Source organism: Monoraphidium neglectum (genome assembly GCF_000611645.1).
Source record: "Monoraphidium neglectum strain SAG 48.87 unplaced genomic scaffold scaffold00078, whole genome shotgun sequence".
NCBI classification, from domain to species: Eukaryota; Viridiplantae; Chlorophyta; class Chlorophyceae; order Sphaeropleales; family Selenastraceae; genus Monoraphidium; species Monoraphidium neglectum.
In genome coordinates, this window is record NW_014013550.1 from 1 (window position 1) to 17625 (window position 17625).

The following is a 17625-nucleotide window of genomic DNA, read 5'->3' on the forward strand; positions in this document are numbered from 1 at the left end:
ACCCGTTCCTGCCCCCAACAACACACCCCCCCCCCCACCGGATGAACCCGACGCTGTCCTCAGCGCCGTGTGCGGTGATGAGGTCGGGGCACAGGAAAGCCTCCCGGAAATCGCCGATGCGCGCCATGTGACGCAGGACTGGGGTGGGGCAAGGTGTTTCGTGTGGGTGAGAGTGTGGGAGGTTAGGGTGCCGGAGCCAAGTGTGTTGGAATACTCGTGCGGAAGACGGTCATGTGCGCACGCATATGGGGGGTGGGATGCAGGGCAAGGGGCGCTGCATCGCGCCTTGCATTCGCTCAACTGCATGCAATGTTAGCATACGCAATCGTTTCGTTCCACAACATCAGCTGACCATGCAGCAGCACGCCAGATCAAGCTCAACGCCAGGGCAGTGGCCGCAGCCCTGCCGCCCAGCTGCAAGCCACCGCGCCTGCTTGTCACACCTCCAGATCGCCCCCCAGATCGCGCCCCAGGTCAAACCGCCATCCTGCCCACGGGCCCCCCAAGCTCACCCCCTTCGTGCGCAACGGCCTCGGCGCGGTTGATGTAGCACCAGACCGCCAGGAAAGAGTCGACATCAAAGTGGTTGGTCGTCACAAAGCTGGGGAGGGGGTGGAGGGGGATTTGACGAGGGCGTTTCAAGAGGCTGTTAGGGAGGGGGGCGAGGCGGCGGACGGCCGCGCCGGCGGCGGGGCGAGGCGCCCGCTCAGCTGCGGGCAAGAAGGGGCTCAAAAGTGCGGACGTTGACGCATTTGGATTGATAGAGGGCGTCGCATGCGCGCGCCTCACATTTTGATGCGTGTTGCACGGGTGTCCCTGCATATAGTCGGCCCTGGGTGGTGCCCGGGCAGGAGCTTGATCCAGCCCGCCACGCGGCCCCGCGCTCTCTCACCCCGCCACTGCGCAGGCCCCCGCCACCCCCACCTGCACCCCGCCCCGCGCTGCCAGAGCGCGGGCGCTCCTCAACCCAAAACCCCACCAGCCGCGTCCAATCCCTCAACCCTGTGCCCCTGACGTCCCCGGCCGCACAAGTTTTTGCACTGCCTCCCGTCTCGAGATCTTCACAATGACCTTACCGTGGAAGTCACGGGGTCACGGCCCACCTGCGCTGGCAGACCGCCCACACGTCGCGCTTCCAGGGCCCGGTAGCCAGCGCGTTCAACACCAGCCCCGTGCTCGTGTCGCTGCGCCTCAGGCCGCCGCCGCCGCCCGGGTTGCGCGACCCCCGCTGGTGGCTGAGCGTCGGCAGGCGGGGGTGGGTGCAGTCGACCGCGACCACCTCGGATTCGTCGTCGTATCGGTCCGAAAAGGGGACGTATGAGAACGTCTTCTCTGGGGCGCCTGCGGTGGGCAGGCGTCGCGTCGCGCGGTGCGGCGCTGCGTCGCAGGGCTCAAAGGAGGTGCTTGTGCCATTGCATGGCCGCAGCTCGGGGAGGACAAAACCAACTGGGCGCGCAGCACAGCTGTCGCCCATGCGCCAGAGCGCATCCACCCGGGCGGCCCTGCTCTGCCGCCACGCGGGCGCGGCCGCGCGTGCCTGGCCAACCACCTCGGCACTTGCAATTGGGCTGTTGAAAGGCGCCATTACAGCATGCGGCGCCCTGTGGGCGCCCTGCTGTCCCGTGGCCATCCTGGCGGCCGGGTCACTCAACATTTGGCATCCATTCCGCACCGCAAACTAAAAATGACAGCAATTCGCATGGAGCGCTCACCGCCGCTGTAATAATTGTACAGCATCTTCGCGCCCGCCGCAAACGCCACCGACACGGCCGCAAACTCAGCTGCGCCCGTCAGCGACCACGGCGCCGCGCCGCCGCTGGCCATGGCGCCGCCGCTCAGCAGGGCGCGCCACCCCGGCTGCCCTGAGGCGCCGTCGCCCCCGCCGCCCGCTTCGCCCTGCGGGCTACCCCCGCCTGATGCAGCCTGCTGTCGCACTTCCTGCTCCTCCGCTTGATGGTGCAGCTGCTCTTCCTGCTGTTGCTGCTCCTGCTCCTGCTTCTCGTCTTCGCTGAGCTCCAGCTGCTGCTCGCGCAGCACGCCGACCTCCTGCTCGCCTGCGCGCCACGCTGCAGCAGGGCGGCACGCCAGCGTGGTATGCCGAGCCGCAGCGGCTGCCGGCAGGGCTGGAGTTTCCACGCTACGCGAATCTTAAATTACTTTCAGGATGTGCATCGCAAATTGGTGAATGAAGGACACCTCTCCAGTTTGCCGCGGATTGATTTCACTAGGATCACGCGCAAATTGAAGAGCACCAGTGAGATATTCCGTGGTGACTGCTGATCATCTGACAGGCCGCGCTGCTCAGAGCCAGGCGGGGTCACTGCCAGTCACTTCGAGGTGGGCAGTCATCAGCTGGGGCTGGAGGCCCCCGCACACCCACTGCAGACCAGGCGCAGATGCGCTGCTTGAACGCGAGCTGAACAACGTCAAATCTCAGCATGCTTCATTGTCTATGCCGAAATGTATTCAACATGGCACACGTCAGCGCAACACACGTATAATCCACGCGTTCCTCTTGCTGCACAGGCAAGCGGTCTGCCGGTCGGCAAGCGTGTGACAAGCGTGTGACAATCTCTGGCGAGTTTGTTGGTGTGGGTACCTGCCGTTGTAAACTGATTGCAGTCTGGCACGTCTTGCCCACCTTTCAGGTCAGGATTGGCACACGAAGCTGTTGCTGCGGCCGTCCCCTGGTGATACTTGCCGCTTTGGATGTGATGACGGCGTGAACCCTGTTCATGATCTCAACACGGGCCGCTTGAAGGGACCTGTGACCTCCGCACTATTGGCTCCAAAAGTAACCCGCCAGCTGCCCCCCCCCCTGCAGCGGTTCTGAATCCCGGCAGGCTCCCACATGTGCGGGCCGGGGGCTCCGTCCAGTGCTGTCGAGGCTCCAGCCAGTCACATCGAGGCTGTGCTGCTAGCGGCGAAACCAGCAGTATGGGCAGCAGTATATTCGGCCCCTAACCCACATATTTTTCAGGACTTGCAGTCGCGCCACCATCCATTCAATTTGGTTCGTTGGCTTGAAAGCATGAAGGATTCCCTTGATGTTACTAAATGTGGCAGGACGTGATCACGAAAAGGATTTAACACACAGGCAAGTTAGGATATGTGATTGCAGAGCCATCAGGATTCATGGGCTGGTGGTGGCTACAGCCACCGTTGTGAGGGGTTTGTCTTCTGTGCAGCTCTCGGTTTCAGCGAGCGGGCACCAGAGCGCCGCTGCGCCTACTCACGGGGCGCGCCACGGGGAGGCGGCTGCACGTCGCGCCCCACGCACCTGCTTTTAAACGTCCAGCCACCTGCGCTGGAGCAAGGCGTGGGTGTAAGCAGCAACACCCCCGCCCCAATTCGGCCTCTGAATGACACACGCGCACGCCCCTATCTCACAAAGAACCCCCGGCGCGTTTCGCAGCGCAAACCTTGCGCCCACCGCTGCGGGGGCGAATGGGTTGACAAGATCAGGCCACTACCCACTTGCCGCAAGCGGCGGGACTGCGCATGGGGAAAGCGCAGCCCGACCCAGCTCACGTGCAAGGGGCGCCGGCGCCCAACCCCTGATTGGGGAACCGCTCAGTGAAGACGCGGTCGATATGAACCAGCCCGAGCGCACCCGGACGCTGAATTCCACCGTGGACTGGTGAACAGCATGCACGCATAGCAGGCAGGGGCAGGACAAGGAAGAATGGTACACAGGCAGAGAGGGAGGGCTCAGGGGGAGACCGCGCGCTGCTGCTGTTGCCGTGGTGCCGTCGCTGCCGATGACGCCGTGCTGGGTCAAATGTCGCAGCAGCATTTCCTTGGGGTGACGATGCTTCCTAAGCATGAGGGAGGAGTATGTGAGAGCATGGCGGGCAATCAACACTGTGCCGTGCCCTGCTTATGCCAGGCAGCAGCTGGATCAACGGCAGCAGCTGCGGCAGTGCAGCAGGAGCATCCAGCGAGTCTGGTGCAGGAGCCGCTGACCCTCCGAGTAATCTGACCTGCCGTCTTGACATGTGATAGGAGTTCCGGACCGCCGCAGGTGAGCCACGAGAGCGAGCGCCCCGACTCGTTGATCGTCGCTGTGGGCCAGATCGATGATTGACCACGGCTAATAATACTCGTAGTGAAGATTTTCATAAAATATATTCATGACCGTGACATCCATGATCACAAGCTTTATGGGCGCTGGCTTTTCAAAGGGTTCCCAGCTTCCCCCCGCTTTTACCCAGGGGAAGTGCTCGCTGCCGGCCACGGATGTGGGTGTCAAGGTTGAGCTTTTTGGGGTGCCCCGAGCCGGCTGCGGCGCCCTACCAAAATGTTTGATGTTCCACGAAAGCCTGGTGTTTTCCACTTGAAGGAAGCCTGGTGTTGAGATGGGTTGGCCCGCGGCACGAATGACTGGGCTCCAGGGGGTTGGGTCGCTTCCGCCGGCCGAAGGCCTCTGCATCTGCGTCATGTTGATCTTGTGCTGCTCGTATTGAAACTTGTGAGTTGTTTGCAAGGGGGAAGGCGGGCCCGGTGGGGCTGATGGATGGAGCGCGGGCCGCTGCGGTCCGTGCGGGGCAGAGCGCCCTGGCTGGGCGCAGCGGGCCCAAGCGCGCCACCTCGGACGTTCGGGACACATCGCCGCTCTCCAACCCGCGTTAGTTTCGGTTTTCTGCGCCCGTGTGCACTTCCCCCAACACACACGCACGCACACACAAACACACACACACACACACACACACACACACACGCACACACCTACACACACACACACACACAAACACACACACACGCAGTTGCTGCGCACGCCGAACCCCGCCCTCCCCCATTCGTACGATGGTGATCCCGGACACTCCCTCAAAGCGCAGGTGGCGCGCACGGCCCTGGTGGACGGATGCCGCCCGCGTTAGCAGCCTCGTTACAACCTCGGAAAGCGGAGTATTGCAGGAGCCCGAGGAGAAGAAGCCAGCCATGTTGTTGCCGGACATGGGCATGTACTGGCGATGACATCAAGTGGTGGCCGCAATGACGTCATGGGGCGGCCGGGTGGCGGCGCGTGCTGAGGGCGCTGCGTGCGGCTGCCGTTGCTTTGCGCGCTCTTGTTGCTTGACTATTTTGTCCCCGACCGTCTCGTTTGTTTTATTTGATTGGTGCTGTCCCGCAAGAGCGTGTGTTCCTCGGCTCTTCTCAGAGGGCGTTGAAGTATGATCTTTCTTGTCGTAGTGCATGTCTGCTCGGATCTTGGTGCCACAGTTTGCAAAATTCCTGCACTCAGGGCTGCTGGGCATCAAGCTGGGAGCAGCACCACCACCCATTGATTTTGATTATTGTTTGAAGCAATCCGATACAGTACCAAATACACGGTAACATTTGCCGTGGTCAGGGGCGCCGAGGCCCTGCACCGTCGGCGCCGCACCTTTGCCCGAGCTGCTGCCCGCTGGGCTGCCGCCTGTGGGGCGGGCCTTCTGCCGCCTGGCAGCAGGCCCGGCGCTTTTTCTCTTTCTGTCTGGGGGCGGCGGGCTGGTCGCTCGTTCGTCTCGCCTGGTGGGGTGGTCCTTCTGGCTCAGTAACGCTCTCGCGTTCCTTCGCTTCCGCTCAGGGCGCCTTCGGCGCCGGCCGCGCTGCCGGCGGCAGCCAGGGGCAGGCAGCGCAGGGCAAGAGCTGTATGACGACCTTGCCAGGCTGTAGGGGCAATCCAGTGGGGGCAGGCGCGTGGCACAGTAGAAAAACGCACGCGAGGGCCCGCGTGCCGATGCCGCCCTTGTATTATCTCCCAAGGCGCATCCGCTAACAACCCTCCACTACATTGCTGCTTGTGTGCAGGACAGTCCCCCTACAAAACCCAGCCACCGTTGCGCTGCCTCTAACAGCTGCACCATCGACTTTATCGGGGCAAGCAACTGAAGTTGCTTAGCTCACATAAAACTTTTGCGTGTCAGGATATGGTTTCACATGAATTAAGATCTTGTGGAAGCCACCATTTTTGATGTCCATGGTGCAGCTGTTGGTTTAGACGAGCGCTGCGTAAGCATGAGGCGGCGGCCAGGGACGTCGGGCATGCACGGCTGCCTAACACACAGCAGCCGTGTACCCTGCAAGCTACGTTGTCAGCAGAAAGGCTGCATACCCGGTGTTGTCCACAACCCCGGTGTATGCACACTTCAGATGCGTATTTTGCGTTGTGCTCTATGCTGTGATGTGCGCTATCCATGTAATTACGAGAGACACTCTGCACAGCCTGCTGAACCAATGGCCGGCCCTTAGGATTGGACATGGACATGGAATGCTGCATCTGGGCTGTCAGTCATATCTTGGGGCCAATCAAGACCAGGGCAAGCTGTTGCAGCAGGAAATCGAACGGGGTCACGATCGTGCATACAACCACAAATCATGGGCTGGTGGTGGCTACAGCCACCGTTGTGAGGGGTTTGTCTTCTGTGCAGCTCTCGGTTTCAGCGAGCGGGCACCAGAGCGCCGCTGCGCGTACTCACGGGGCGCGCCACGGGGAGGCGGCTGCACGTCGCGCCCCACGCACCTGGTTTTGTCGTCCAGACACCTGCGCTGGAAAATGGTGTCTGCAGGAGCAGCAACATCCCCGGCCCAGCTCAACCCCAAATGACACACGCATACCCCTGGTCCCGATAAGAACCCCCGGCGCGTTTCGCAGCCCAAACCTTGAGCCTACCACCGAACGGCAGAAAGGCTGACAAGGTCAGGCCACTACCCACTTGGCGCAAGCGGCAGGACTGCGCATGGTGAAGGCGCAGCCCGACCCAGCTCACGTGCAAGGGGCGCCGGCGCCCACCCCCTGATCGGGGAACCGCTCAGTGAAGACGCGGTCGATATGAACCAGGCCGAGCGCACCCGGACGCTGAAATTCACCGTGGACTTGTGAAGAGCTTGCACGCATAGCATGCAGGGGCAGGACAAGGAAGGACGGTACGCAGGGAGTGAGGGAGGACTCAAGGGGGTGTTGCTGTGCTGCCCTCGAGCCGATGACGTCGGGCTTGGCCAGATGCCGCAGCAGCGTTGTTGGGGGCTTCGATGCTTCTTGACTGTGAGGGAGGTGTGTGGAGAAGCATGGCAGGCAACGGACACTGTGCGGCGCCCTGCTTGTGCCAGGTAGCAGCAGGCGCGGCAGTGCAGCACGAGCATCCAGGGGTGCGGAGTCTGGTGCAGGTGCCGCTGGCCCTTCAAAAGTCACCTGACCTGCCAGTATGGACATGTGGTAGAAGTTGCAAGCCACGGGACAGCCACGACAGCGAGAGCTCCAACTCGTTGTTGATCATCGCTGTGTGGGCCAGATCGATGATTGACCGTACCGACTCGTATGACGATGTTCGATTTGTGAGATTGTAGTCGTGACAAACATGGTCGGGACCTTTATACCTTAGCCGGCTTCAAAAGGGGTTCCCAGCTTCCTCCCGCTTTCCCCCAGGGTGAAGGCCCAGGCTCTGGCTGCCATCGCCCACCGGACAACCGGGCAAAGCACGACTTGCCATGCGCATGCAAACGCCTGCGCTCGGTCCGCGCATGCATGCACGTACAACTGCCTGCCATGCATGCAAGCACATGTGCATCGGGCAGCAGAGCAGTACATGCTGGAGGAGTGCAGATGGGGGCACCACAGCAGCCAAACCTTCGAGGCACTTTTGGGACTGCCCTGCAATGTAAGCCACGGCTGGCAGTCATCACTCCCATGCATGGACTTACCAGGAGTGTGACATTGTCCCAGGCATGTGCAGTGGGTGTCTTGACAATGAGGAGCAGGTCGGTCTGTGGCACTCTCGTCGGACACCCCAGTCGGAATATGGGCAGCAGCATTTGCCGCTCAAACCCAAGTGGTTTGATAGAAGTCATTACTTACATACCTTGCAATTTGTTTTGTACGTCCTCCAATCCCAAGTGCATCGTGCCTGCACTTGACCAGCCACAGCTGCAGTGGCAGCAGGAGTGCGCGTGATCTGGAGCCTGGCTGTCGCCCGTGGGCGCAAGAGACGTGACTCTGATCTACGTCAATTGCCTTCTGGTGAGGCTGCACGTCCCTGACAAGAACGGGCTCAAGGGTCGCGAAGCCAGGGTTGGCCGCGAGCGCAGGAGCGGCTGGGGTTTTGTGACAGACAACCCACAGATGCTTATGGGTGCCTGTGATCGCGATTCATTACTATGCAGCCCCGCGATAGCCGCTGCCGCCGCGTTGATACGTTGCGCCAGCGCGGCGGTTGATGCCGCTCACTGCACAGCAGGGGTTCAGCTGCCCCTGGTGGCATTTTGTAGCATGTACACACCAGGTGCAAGGACGATCCACGCTGTTCGCAAGCCCGGCTGATCCTGCATGCTCGGCACTGCCATGCAACACCAATCCCCATAGTTGACCAAGTTTGACCAAGAACAGGCCAAAAGATGACGTCAAGGGTCAACCCTCGAACGCTCCGCAGGCAGCAGGCTGACTTGGTCAGGTGGGTCATCAATCTAGCCACTGGTCCATCCTCCCGCCAGGGGTGCTGCTCACTGCCATTGGCGAGCTGAGGGTGTGGGCGTTTGAGGCCGGGCTGCATGGGTTGGCGCATGCACTCAACCGTCGCCATGCTGGTCGTTGTTTGAGAGATCGCATGCACTTGCCTCTCACAGCACAAGCATCCAGGACAGCTGTGCAAGCCGATGGCAGCATGCGCAGTACAGCTGTGCACATCCCGCCGCAATCCACTGGTGCAGCCGCCCATGCGTCCACTCACTGATCCCCATGCATGCAGGGCCCAGCAACCGCCCGCTTTGCCGTCAGACTCGACCTCAGAGGAGCCGTCGACGTCTACCGGAACCGCTCCCGACCTGCCCGCAAAGCGGCTATGCTTCGACAAGGAGAACACAACGCCGACATCGCGCAGCACCGCCGCCAGGCTGGGCCTGGACCACACGCCGAAGAGCGCTCCGAGGTGTGCTGGTTGGCTGCGGAAGCAACGTGGGGTGTCAAACGGCAAGGGGTTGAATGCGGGTGCGACATCGTCACCTTTGCCGCCTGCTATATATCGCAAAGCCTGCTTTTGCAAAGCTAGCAACAGTCAGGCACGACGTGCTGTAGACGTATGCGGCAAGGCCAGTATGTGTGTTTGTTCCCACAATTGCAATGCTTAAACCGCAGGGACAGCGCAACGAAGGTGCTCAACGGTGGCGACGGCAGTGCTGGCGACAAGGGCAGCGGCGATGAGAGGGACGGCGTTGTCCCTTTTGGCATTCCTGTGATCAACCCCTCGACCCGCCTGCTACACGAGCTGCTGCCTCCGCCGGGCTGCTCCCCCACCCTGGGCTCTCCGCTGCCCGGCTCCTCTGGCTATGCCGCCTACGGCCAAGGGTTTGGCGCGCACAACGCGCCTCGCTACAGCAGCAGCTTCTTGGCACCGCGGCAGCAGCAGCAGCAGCAACAGCAGCAGCAGCAGCAGCAGCAGCAGCAGCAGCAGCTGTCCCCCCTGGGCCGCCCGCCCTGCGTGGTCAGCCCCGCCAAGGCAGCGCCCCTGCCGCCGCTGCCGGCCGCGGCGCCAGGTGACCTGACCTTTTCGGGCGACCTGGGCAACCAGGTCAGGCTGCGTCCCAACAGCGCCACGCTGCGCGTGCCCAACGCGGCCCAGCTGCTGCTGGCCAATGTCGGCGTGAGCGGCGGCTTCTTTCAGTCAGGCGATGATCTTGCTGCGCGGCTCACCGGCGACGCTTGCTCGTGGCTACAGTTCATGGAGCGGGCAGTCATGGCCCGGCCTCTGCTGGAACGCAACCTAGCTGCGGTGTGGAGGAGCAGCGTGCAGAGCGGATGGTTCATAACGTTCGCGGCTGGCGCCTCCTGCAGCTCTGGCGGTGGCGACGCGGCGCCGCAGCCGCGGCCGGCAAAGCGCCCCGCAGACTTGCGGGGGCTGTGCGACCCCTGGCTTGGCGGCAGGCTGGCTGTGCTCGGGGGCCCGCTGGAGGAGTCCTGCGAGACCGTGGTGGAGCTGGACAAGCGCCCGGGAGGCGGTGACGACTTTGGCCGCGTCGACTTTGTGGTCAGCGTCCAGGTCCCCAAGGGCGCCGACTTTGCCGAGGTTCAAAAGTGCGGCGACGCGGCGGTGGTGGTGGAGGTGGCTCTGGCGGTGCTGATCCACGCGGCGCTCCTGGCGCGTGCGCGTCGCAACAGGCGCAAGCTGCTGGCAGAGGTGGGGGAGCGCGCCTGGTGGCAGGAGGGGTGGCGGTACGTCGTGCTGGACACGTTGACGCTCGCCGTCCCCATGCCCCCGACCCTCATTGAGGCCCTGAAGTGGGTCCTCGCAAAGGCGGGGGCGGACCTGGCGTCGCTGGGGCTGCCCGCGGCGCGCCTGGGCGACCCGGTCGCGGGGGAGGTGGCCGGGGCGGCGGGGGCGGCGGTGCCAGCGGCAGCGGGCGGTGGGCCGGCACAGGGGCCACCTGCGCCTTGAATCTCACCAGCCGTGTGTGACACAGGGTCGCGAGGAGGGCGGAGGAGATAAAGGATGCTCGCCTCGGCCTTGATGCTGCACAGGGTTCACAACTGTGCGATTTTCACTGCACACCAATCACCCTGCTCCCGGCTGTCACTTGCTTCCATGATCCCTTCGCTCAAAGAGTGTGTAAGAACGCATTGCTTGCACCTGTAATCTTCCTTGGATTGGGTTTCGCTGAGCTCATGTGGCGGCTGGGTGAACTTAAGACGGCACTGCTGTTCCGATGGCCCTACGTGCCACGTCCGGCACTGCGCAGCAGTCACCAGCGCCCTGGCGTAGTCGCTTACTCCTGCTGGCCTATGACAGCTATCACAGTGTGCGTCAGGGGTCGAGGGTTGAGCTGACATGCTCAGGGTGGTCTCCCTCGCGTGTGCATACGGTACTGATACTGACACTGCTTGCCACCGGCACTCGTTGCGTCCGGTGTCATCATTACTACCTTGGCCAAGGTAATCTGGCAAACGAGTACCCGCCTCTGTCTGCATGGATGTTTTATGTCGTACAATGCGTTACTTTGATGGTCTTGCACACACCGTTGGCGAGTGTGCCGTATCAAGCTCATCTCTTGTCAGCCGGCATCGTCCGGGCCGTTTGGGCCCGCGCGAAGGCGCCAGGACCAACATAGATTACATCTATTCGGCTCTAAGGCAGCAGCGGGGCACGCGGCTGGCCAGCAAAGCGTGAGCGCGACGGGCGGCGCATTGGCGCACGTGGTGCGTGCGAGGCCTGCGACGCACCACGCGCTCGCAATCAGAGAGAGGCTTCTAGGCCTGAGACTGCATGATGGTTGTGATGACACAGTTCATGCCATGGGGGACCGCGTGAGCGGCGGTTCGCGCCGACGCTCACCGAAGTGTTTTGCGCGCGCTGCAGGATCATCCGGACCAGCAGCGACTGTGAGTTCAGGGAGATCAGCGCCCCTGAGACACCATGGTGGGTTGGGCTCGGCGGCTGTCGCTATGCACGGCTGGTGGCACCGTGGCTGCCTGGCCGCGGCATGGTGGCAGCGCACTTACCCCTCACCTGTCGTGACCCATGAATTGTCAGCCTCACGCTGTGGCTGTTGAGGCGTTTGCAGCTCAGACGGCTTTCAATCAGCCGCAACTACAAGGACAGGGCAGGCCTGGCAGCGCCCTGGACTGATGGCATGTTCTTGAACAAGCAGCTGTTTGTGGGCGCTCCCAACAGTCAAGACACCGCCCAGCCCGAGTGCTGATCGGCGGCCTGGACTTTCCATGGTCTTGCTGTGCACGCAGGTGTGTGAGAAGTGTGAGAAGAAGCTGACCAAGGTCGCTTGCCCTGAGAAGTGGAAGGAGGGCACAGACAAGCGCAAGGTGCGGCGTGCCGCGCGGCTCTGCAGGGGGGCCTTCGTATAGTGTGTGGCAGGCAGTCCAGTGGGATGCGATCTGCCAGACGCGTCATGCAGATGTACGACCTGGCACGCGCACACTTTGAAGCTGCTGTGACCCGCCACGTGTCGTGCGCTTGGTGCTTCAGAAGTGATGTGTCCGCTCCGTGTGCTTTTTAGGGTGCAATGTGGAGGCCTTCCAGTGCCCCTCACTCTGAATCGGGTTGCAGCATGGTATTTCTTTTTGATCAGCTACAAGCTGCACCTGTGTTCCCTAGACCCATCTTCTCGTATGCGCGTCCTCCTGCCCCCAACCTGCACAGGTGAACCAGAACAAGCTGCTGAACAAGGACAAGAGGTTCACCCCATACGGCGCAAACGCAAAGTGCAGGATCTGCAAGCAGCAGGCGAGGCTTGTGGTATCTGCAACTTGGCGGGCAAGGTGGGCCCTGTCGCCGTGATATCGGCCAGTGCAAGATGATGGGCAGTCTTGAGTGTGTTTGGCAGCAGCTTCACTTCCAGCGGATGTTGGGGCCATCCATGGCCAGCGGCGCCGACCTTTTGCGGAATCGGCCGCTGCATGAAACAACTTGGCGCGGGCAGCTATGTGCCTGCAAAACCACTTCTGCACCACGCTGTTCCGCACGCCGCTATGTGCCTGCAAAACCACTTCTGCACCACACTGTTCCGCACGCCGCTTTGCCCGCACACAAACAGGTTCACCAAGGTGACGGAATGTACTGCCATGCATGCGCTTACTCCAAGGGTGAGGACTGCCTAGGACCAGCCCGTCTTTGCTGCCTGAAAGGGGCGGTGTTTGCGGGCCTGGGCGCCCGCCACGCATGTTGATCGCCCGAGGCCCTCCTGCTCGCAACGATTGTTTCTCGCCTGTGCGTTTGTGGCGCTGTTCCAACGCTGATGTTTTTGCAACCTTTTTGACACCCTTGTCTTCCCCAGGCCTATGTGCAATGTGCGGCAAGCAGGTGGGTGGATCCCCGCTTTGCATGTTTGGGACTTCCAGGCATTTTTGCTCCGGGTTGAGGGTATCGCTTAGCCTTCCCCCACCTGTGAGACAGGCTAGCATATTGTTCAAGCCCATGACACCATTCCAAGCACTGACAAAGCCTTGTCGCCTCTTGCACTGTGCCCTCACCCTTGCGCACTCAACCCTGTGACCTGTCAAACAGATCCTTGACACCAAGTCCTACAAGCAGAGCGCCAAGTAGGAGGGGCAGGTTCGCCTGGGTGCAAGGGCGCAAATTTACCTTTGTTGGCAGCCGCCAGAGCGAGCAGCGGGCCCTCTGTCCCTGCCGCTTACCTGGCTTGTCATTGCTGGGCACGCCGAGGCAGCGCATGACCACCCACCAGCATTTGGCCAGCTTCATCAGTTGACCTGTAGACAAGTAACAACATCAAGTCAATTGTGGCGGATGTGATGCAGACCCAGGCTTGCGGCTGTGCCTGTGCATTTTGATGTGGCAACGCTGCAGTAGTGGTCTCCCGTTCAGGCAGCAACATCTGGAGGGAATCAGCCAGCGTAGTCAGGCATTGCGTCAATGGACACCTCAGCTTGTTGTTTGGCCTAGCGCGCATCGTCACTTTGCCCTGGCTCGTCGCCTGAGCTGTCACTTGGTGCCTGAGCAACAGCTTGTCCTTGCAGGGACAATCTGGTACGTGCTGGCGAGTTTTCAGCCGCACGCGTGTTGAGGCATCCTACATTTTGACAAGACCAGTACTTTTTCAAGGTATCGTGGGTAGCCCGCATGGCCTCACAAGATCAACAGCCAAAACTTGGTGCATTTCAGGCCTCTAGCTGCCACCGCAAGTCGCCAGTAGGATGACCCAACTGCTTCTGATTGGCGGCCAGCAGCGGGTACCTTGCAACCTGGCAAGGGGAGCACCCACACAGCTGCTGGAGCAAGGAAGTGTCCAGCTCTGCAGCCGGCGATGGCTCTCTGGCCGCGCTGCTTTCGCGCGTCTGTGCGGCTGCCATTGGGAGGTTTCAACTCCCATTGGCATCTCGGCTGTGTTGGCCGTGCTTCGGCGGGCATGTGAAACTCGCTGGGATGAGTCCACATGGTTGGATGTGACATGCATTTGCCATGGCAACGTGCTGCACTACGCGGTGTGAAACATGTGCCTGTTTATTTATTGGTGCTGGTGGTGCTGGAAGCGTCCATCCCAGTGCATCGGCCAGTCGCCTCGCAATCCCGTGGGGTGCCTCTTGTGCAGTCACCGTAGTGACACGCACCCTGCTGACGCCTCGAGTTCACATTTGCTCCCAAATGGACCAGGCAACATGCCTACATACGTGCATGCTCAGCACACACTCAGTAAACAGCATCGCGCACATGCACGTTGGTTGTGCGCGCGTGGCGCTCACTGGTCGAAACAAGGTAGCCCAACGAGTTGGTGATGATGTCAGCTGCCCAACTTACTCATCCAATCCCGTGGAAGCAAGAAGGTTGCTGGGGTCAAGCGAACTACGTGTGGCTTCCTTCCTTAGTTCTCGTCCAATCGACGTAGTTTGTAGCTCCTACCTCAGCATTGCCAGCCGCCGCAACCTGCCAACAAAATGGTGCGCCGCTCGGCAGCGCTTGCGCAGTGCGTTGCTAGCTGAAGCTCTCCGTGCCGCCCTTCCCACAGTGCAAAGGATTGTGCGAAGCCTGAAACCTCTCCGCGCCTTGCGTCCCGCTCCTGCCGCGCAGTTCCAAATCAGGGCCGACCCTCGCAAGGCTGCCAAGGAGCTGAACAACAACCTCCTGTTGTTCGCTACCATCGTGCTGACCTGCCGTCTGTCGACCTACATCCTCAGCCTGAACTCCAAGCTGCAGTGATCTCGCGGGGTGATCTGCACAGCGCGCCCGCGCCACTTTACCATGTCAGCTGCTGGCAGCCAGCCGGAGGCCTCTGTGGCAGCGGCGGGGAAGTCTGAGGCAGAGGGCGAGGTCAAAGCGAATGCGCGACGAAACAGCAAGAAACGCGGCGATCGCCGCGTTGCGCACGTCGACGAGGTGGCCGCAAAGCCTGAGGACTATGTGCACCTGATCCCATACAAGAAGCCCGCCCTTGACAAGGAGGGCTGGCGGCCGGTCGCTTTGTCGAAGGCTGACCGCGCGCCGCAGCTGCAGCTGAGCGAGGACCGGCTGTCGGTGACTGGCCACAAGGGGTACCGCCTCATCCGCGCGACGCACGGCGCGCACGAGGGGACGTGGTACTGCGAGGCCACCATCACTCACCTTGGGGAGACGGGTGAGCGTTTTCTGGCGTGAAGGGGGGGGGGGGGCTGGCCGGGGCGGACGCGATAGCGTTAGCCAAGGGGGCGCGGCTTGATGGACAAACAGCACAGTGCGGACTGCGACTAAGTTGAAGCGCAGCAGCTGTCGCAGCTGCGCGAGCGGCTTCGCAGCCACGCTCCAGAGGCCTAGCAGTGCATGGGAGCGGGTCTGGTTGGTGCCGAGGGCTGGCCCAGGGGCGTCACATTCCCTCGTCACCAACCTGGCAATTCTGCGACCGCCGCTCGACAGGCCACTGCCGCCTGGGCTGGGCGACCTCCAAGGCAGAGTTGCAGGCGCCTGTCGGCTTCGACGCGTTCGGCTTCAGCTACCGCGACGCAGAGGGCTCCAAGGTGAGCTGTGATGCGGCAGCTCCATCTCGGGGCGGGTGCTTTTTTTGGTGCACGGGTTTTATGTTTGTGTGCAAACAGCTTCAGGTGACCTTGCGCTATTGAACTGCGCTGCTGTCCGTGTTGATGACGCCATGATAAAAGTTTGAGCTGCGATGCTTGGTCAAGTTGTTCAGCTGCGTGTTCCCAGTAATCATACAGAAATTTGGCACCTGCAACCATCGACGCATGCCAGGTGTCCAAGGCGCTGCGCGAGCCATACGGGGAGCCGTACGTGGAGGGTGACGTCATCGGGCTGCTGCTGCACATGCCGCCTGGCGGCCGCAGCATGGAGGCGGCAGACGCAGAGGTGGTGCGGTGGAAGGGCGGCCTGTACACGGTGCAGGTGGGTGCCTTTTGTGGCGGGAGGGTTGCTTGAGGATGGCAGTTGGGGGTTGCTGTGGTGGTCGGGTGCTTGGGAGAGGGGCAAGGCACTGGACAGTGTGTTGCGGAGTTACACTGGCGCCGATTCTGGGGCTGCTGGTGTTCAAGTGTTGGGAGCTAGGGGCTGGTAGTCTCCTCGCGCGGGCGTGGGTTCTTGAGAGACGCTTGCTTGTCTCATTAGAGTCAATGCAGCATGCGTGGGCGCCATGGGTGAGGGCAGGGCGGGGCATGCTGTGGTCGGCGGATAGGGCACCTCCCTCGACCGCAGCTGAGCCTGCGGCCGGCAGCAACCCCAGCTCCGACCCCACCGCGGCCGCCGTACCCCGAGCTGAGTACGGTCCCGTTACAGTATTGTACCCTTCTTCCGCACCCTCTTGATGGCACACTCATGACCCATCACACATCCGCCCGCGCGCAGGACGACAGCGAGAAGGAGGCGCAGCCCCTGCCCGGCAGCGGCGTCGCCTTCGCCCGCAACGGCGCCCTGCAGGGCGTCGCCTTTGCCGACATCCCAGAGGGCACCTACTACCCGGCAGCTTCCCTCTACACGCGCCACCGGCAGTCTGAGGGCGCGACCGTGGCGTTCAACTTCGGACCGGCGTTCAAGTTCGCTCCGCCGCGCGTGGACGGGTGGCCAGAGGCGCGCCCGGCCAGCGAGCTGGCCGGGGACCCACCCGCGGCCACGGTGGCGCCCGGCGGCGGCGCGCAGCCGGCAGGCGGGGCGGCGGCCGCACCATCGATGGCGCCGCCAGCTGCAGGGGCTGCATGTTGAGTGGTTCGGTGCTTTATTGACAGCGGCAGCGGCGATTGCAGCAGCATGCTATGCCAGCAGCAGCAGCAGCAGTAGCAGTGGCAGCAGTGGGGACAGCTCAGTATCCATCCACATGACTTTCATTGGTCACAAAGGTCGGGCGGACGGCGCACTGGAATTTCATTTTTCAGTTATAGTGGGGGTGGTATCAGGGCACCCACGTTAGCTGTTGTGCCTCGCAACTTGTAAGTCAGTCCGCGCGGGCCCCTGCTTTAACGCTACGCCTCTGCGCCTCATTGAAGCTGGCACTGGTGCTGGAGAGTGCCCCTGCAGCTGCTCAGAGTTTTGAACAAATCAGGGGGTTCTAAAAGCCGCAGATGAGGGCGCAGTTGAAAGACAGGGGAGCTGGGGATGGCAAACAAATGACTTCGTGGCCTTCCCGGCGTTCATTAAGGATGCACGCGCAGCACTGCTAGGTCTGATGCTGCCGCTGGATGGTGCCTTGGTGCTTGCCATCGTGCTGCCTGAATAATGTTGAGTGTTCTAAGGCATGACCTTGGCTGGTCAACGCACCAAATATTTGCAAGGATGGCAGGACAGCCCTGTGGTACCAGACCAATCATCATCTCGCAAGGTCCAAAAGTACAGCAGCCTTTGCAAATTCAGGCGCAAACACTCACACGCACACTCCCTCGCCCCTCTTTCCCTTTCCCCTCTCCCCCCTCCCCTCTCTCGCCCTCTTTCTCTGTCTCTCTTATACAAACACGCATGTGCACACACGCGCGCGCGCACACACACACACACACACACACACACACACTCACACTCACACACACACACACACACACACACACATGGATGTGAAGCATGTCCCCCGTCTATCAACTTGATCCAGCTGCGTCACAGGACAACTGACTATGCTTTGCATTGACAAGGAGTGACAATGGGTGGCCAAGAAGCCAGTTTCGGGGCACACCGCAGCAGCGCTGACTCAAGCTCTTGCCAGCGTGTGAGCCTTTCCCACAAT

General features: G+C 61.7%; 4 protein-coding genes across 4 annotated transcripts; 3 read left to right on the top strand and 1 right to left on the bottom strand.

Moving 5' to 3' along the window:
• Nucleotides 1–474: 474 nt before the first annotated feature.
• Nucleotides 475–2440, bottom strand: MNEG_0865 (hypothetical protein; the record flags this gene model as incomplete). The annotated part of the gene is made up of 4 exons (XM_014050641.1): nt 475–601; nt 1104–1341; nt 1713–2066; nt 2377–2440. 4 exons carry the CDS (start codon nt 2438–2440, stop codon nt 475–477), a joined length of 783 nt encoding a protein of 260 aa, XP_013906095.1.
• A 5933-nt stretch (nt 2441–8373) lies between these two features.
• Nucleotides 8374–10406, top strand: MNEG_0866 (hypothetical protein; the record flags this gene model as incomplete). Its single annotated transcript, XM_014050642.1, has 3 exons — nt 8374–8429; nt 8724–8903; nt 9110–10406. 3 exons carry the CDS (start codon nt 8374–8376, stop codon nt 10404–10406), a joined length of 1533 nt encoding a protein of 510 aa, XP_013906096.1.
• Nucleotides 10407–11381: 975 nt separating this feature from the next.
• Nucleotides 11382–13025, top strand: MNEG_0867 (hypothetical protein; the record flags this gene model as incomplete). The annotated part of the gene is made up of 5 exons (XM_014050643.1): nt 11382–11384; nt 11708–11785; nt 12123–12184; nt 12517–12526; nt 12987–13025. The coding sequence occupies 5 exons, from the start codon at nt 11382–11384 to the stop codon at nt 13023–13025; spliced, it is 192 nt and encodes a 63-aa protein (XP_013906097.1).
• Nucleotides 13026–14678: 1653 nt separating this feature from the next.
• Nucleotides 14679–16619, top strand: MNEG_0868 (Set1/Ash2 histone methyltransferase complex subunit ASH2; the record flags this gene model as incomplete). Its single annotated transcript, XM_014050644.1, has 4 exons — nt 14679–15051; nt 15327–15427; nt 15660–15809; nt 16266–16619. 4 exons carry the CDS (start codon nt 14679–14681, stop codon nt 16617–16619), a joined length of 978 nt encoding a protein of 325 aa, XP_013906098.1.
• Nucleotides 16620–17625: the final 1006 nt, after the last annotated feature.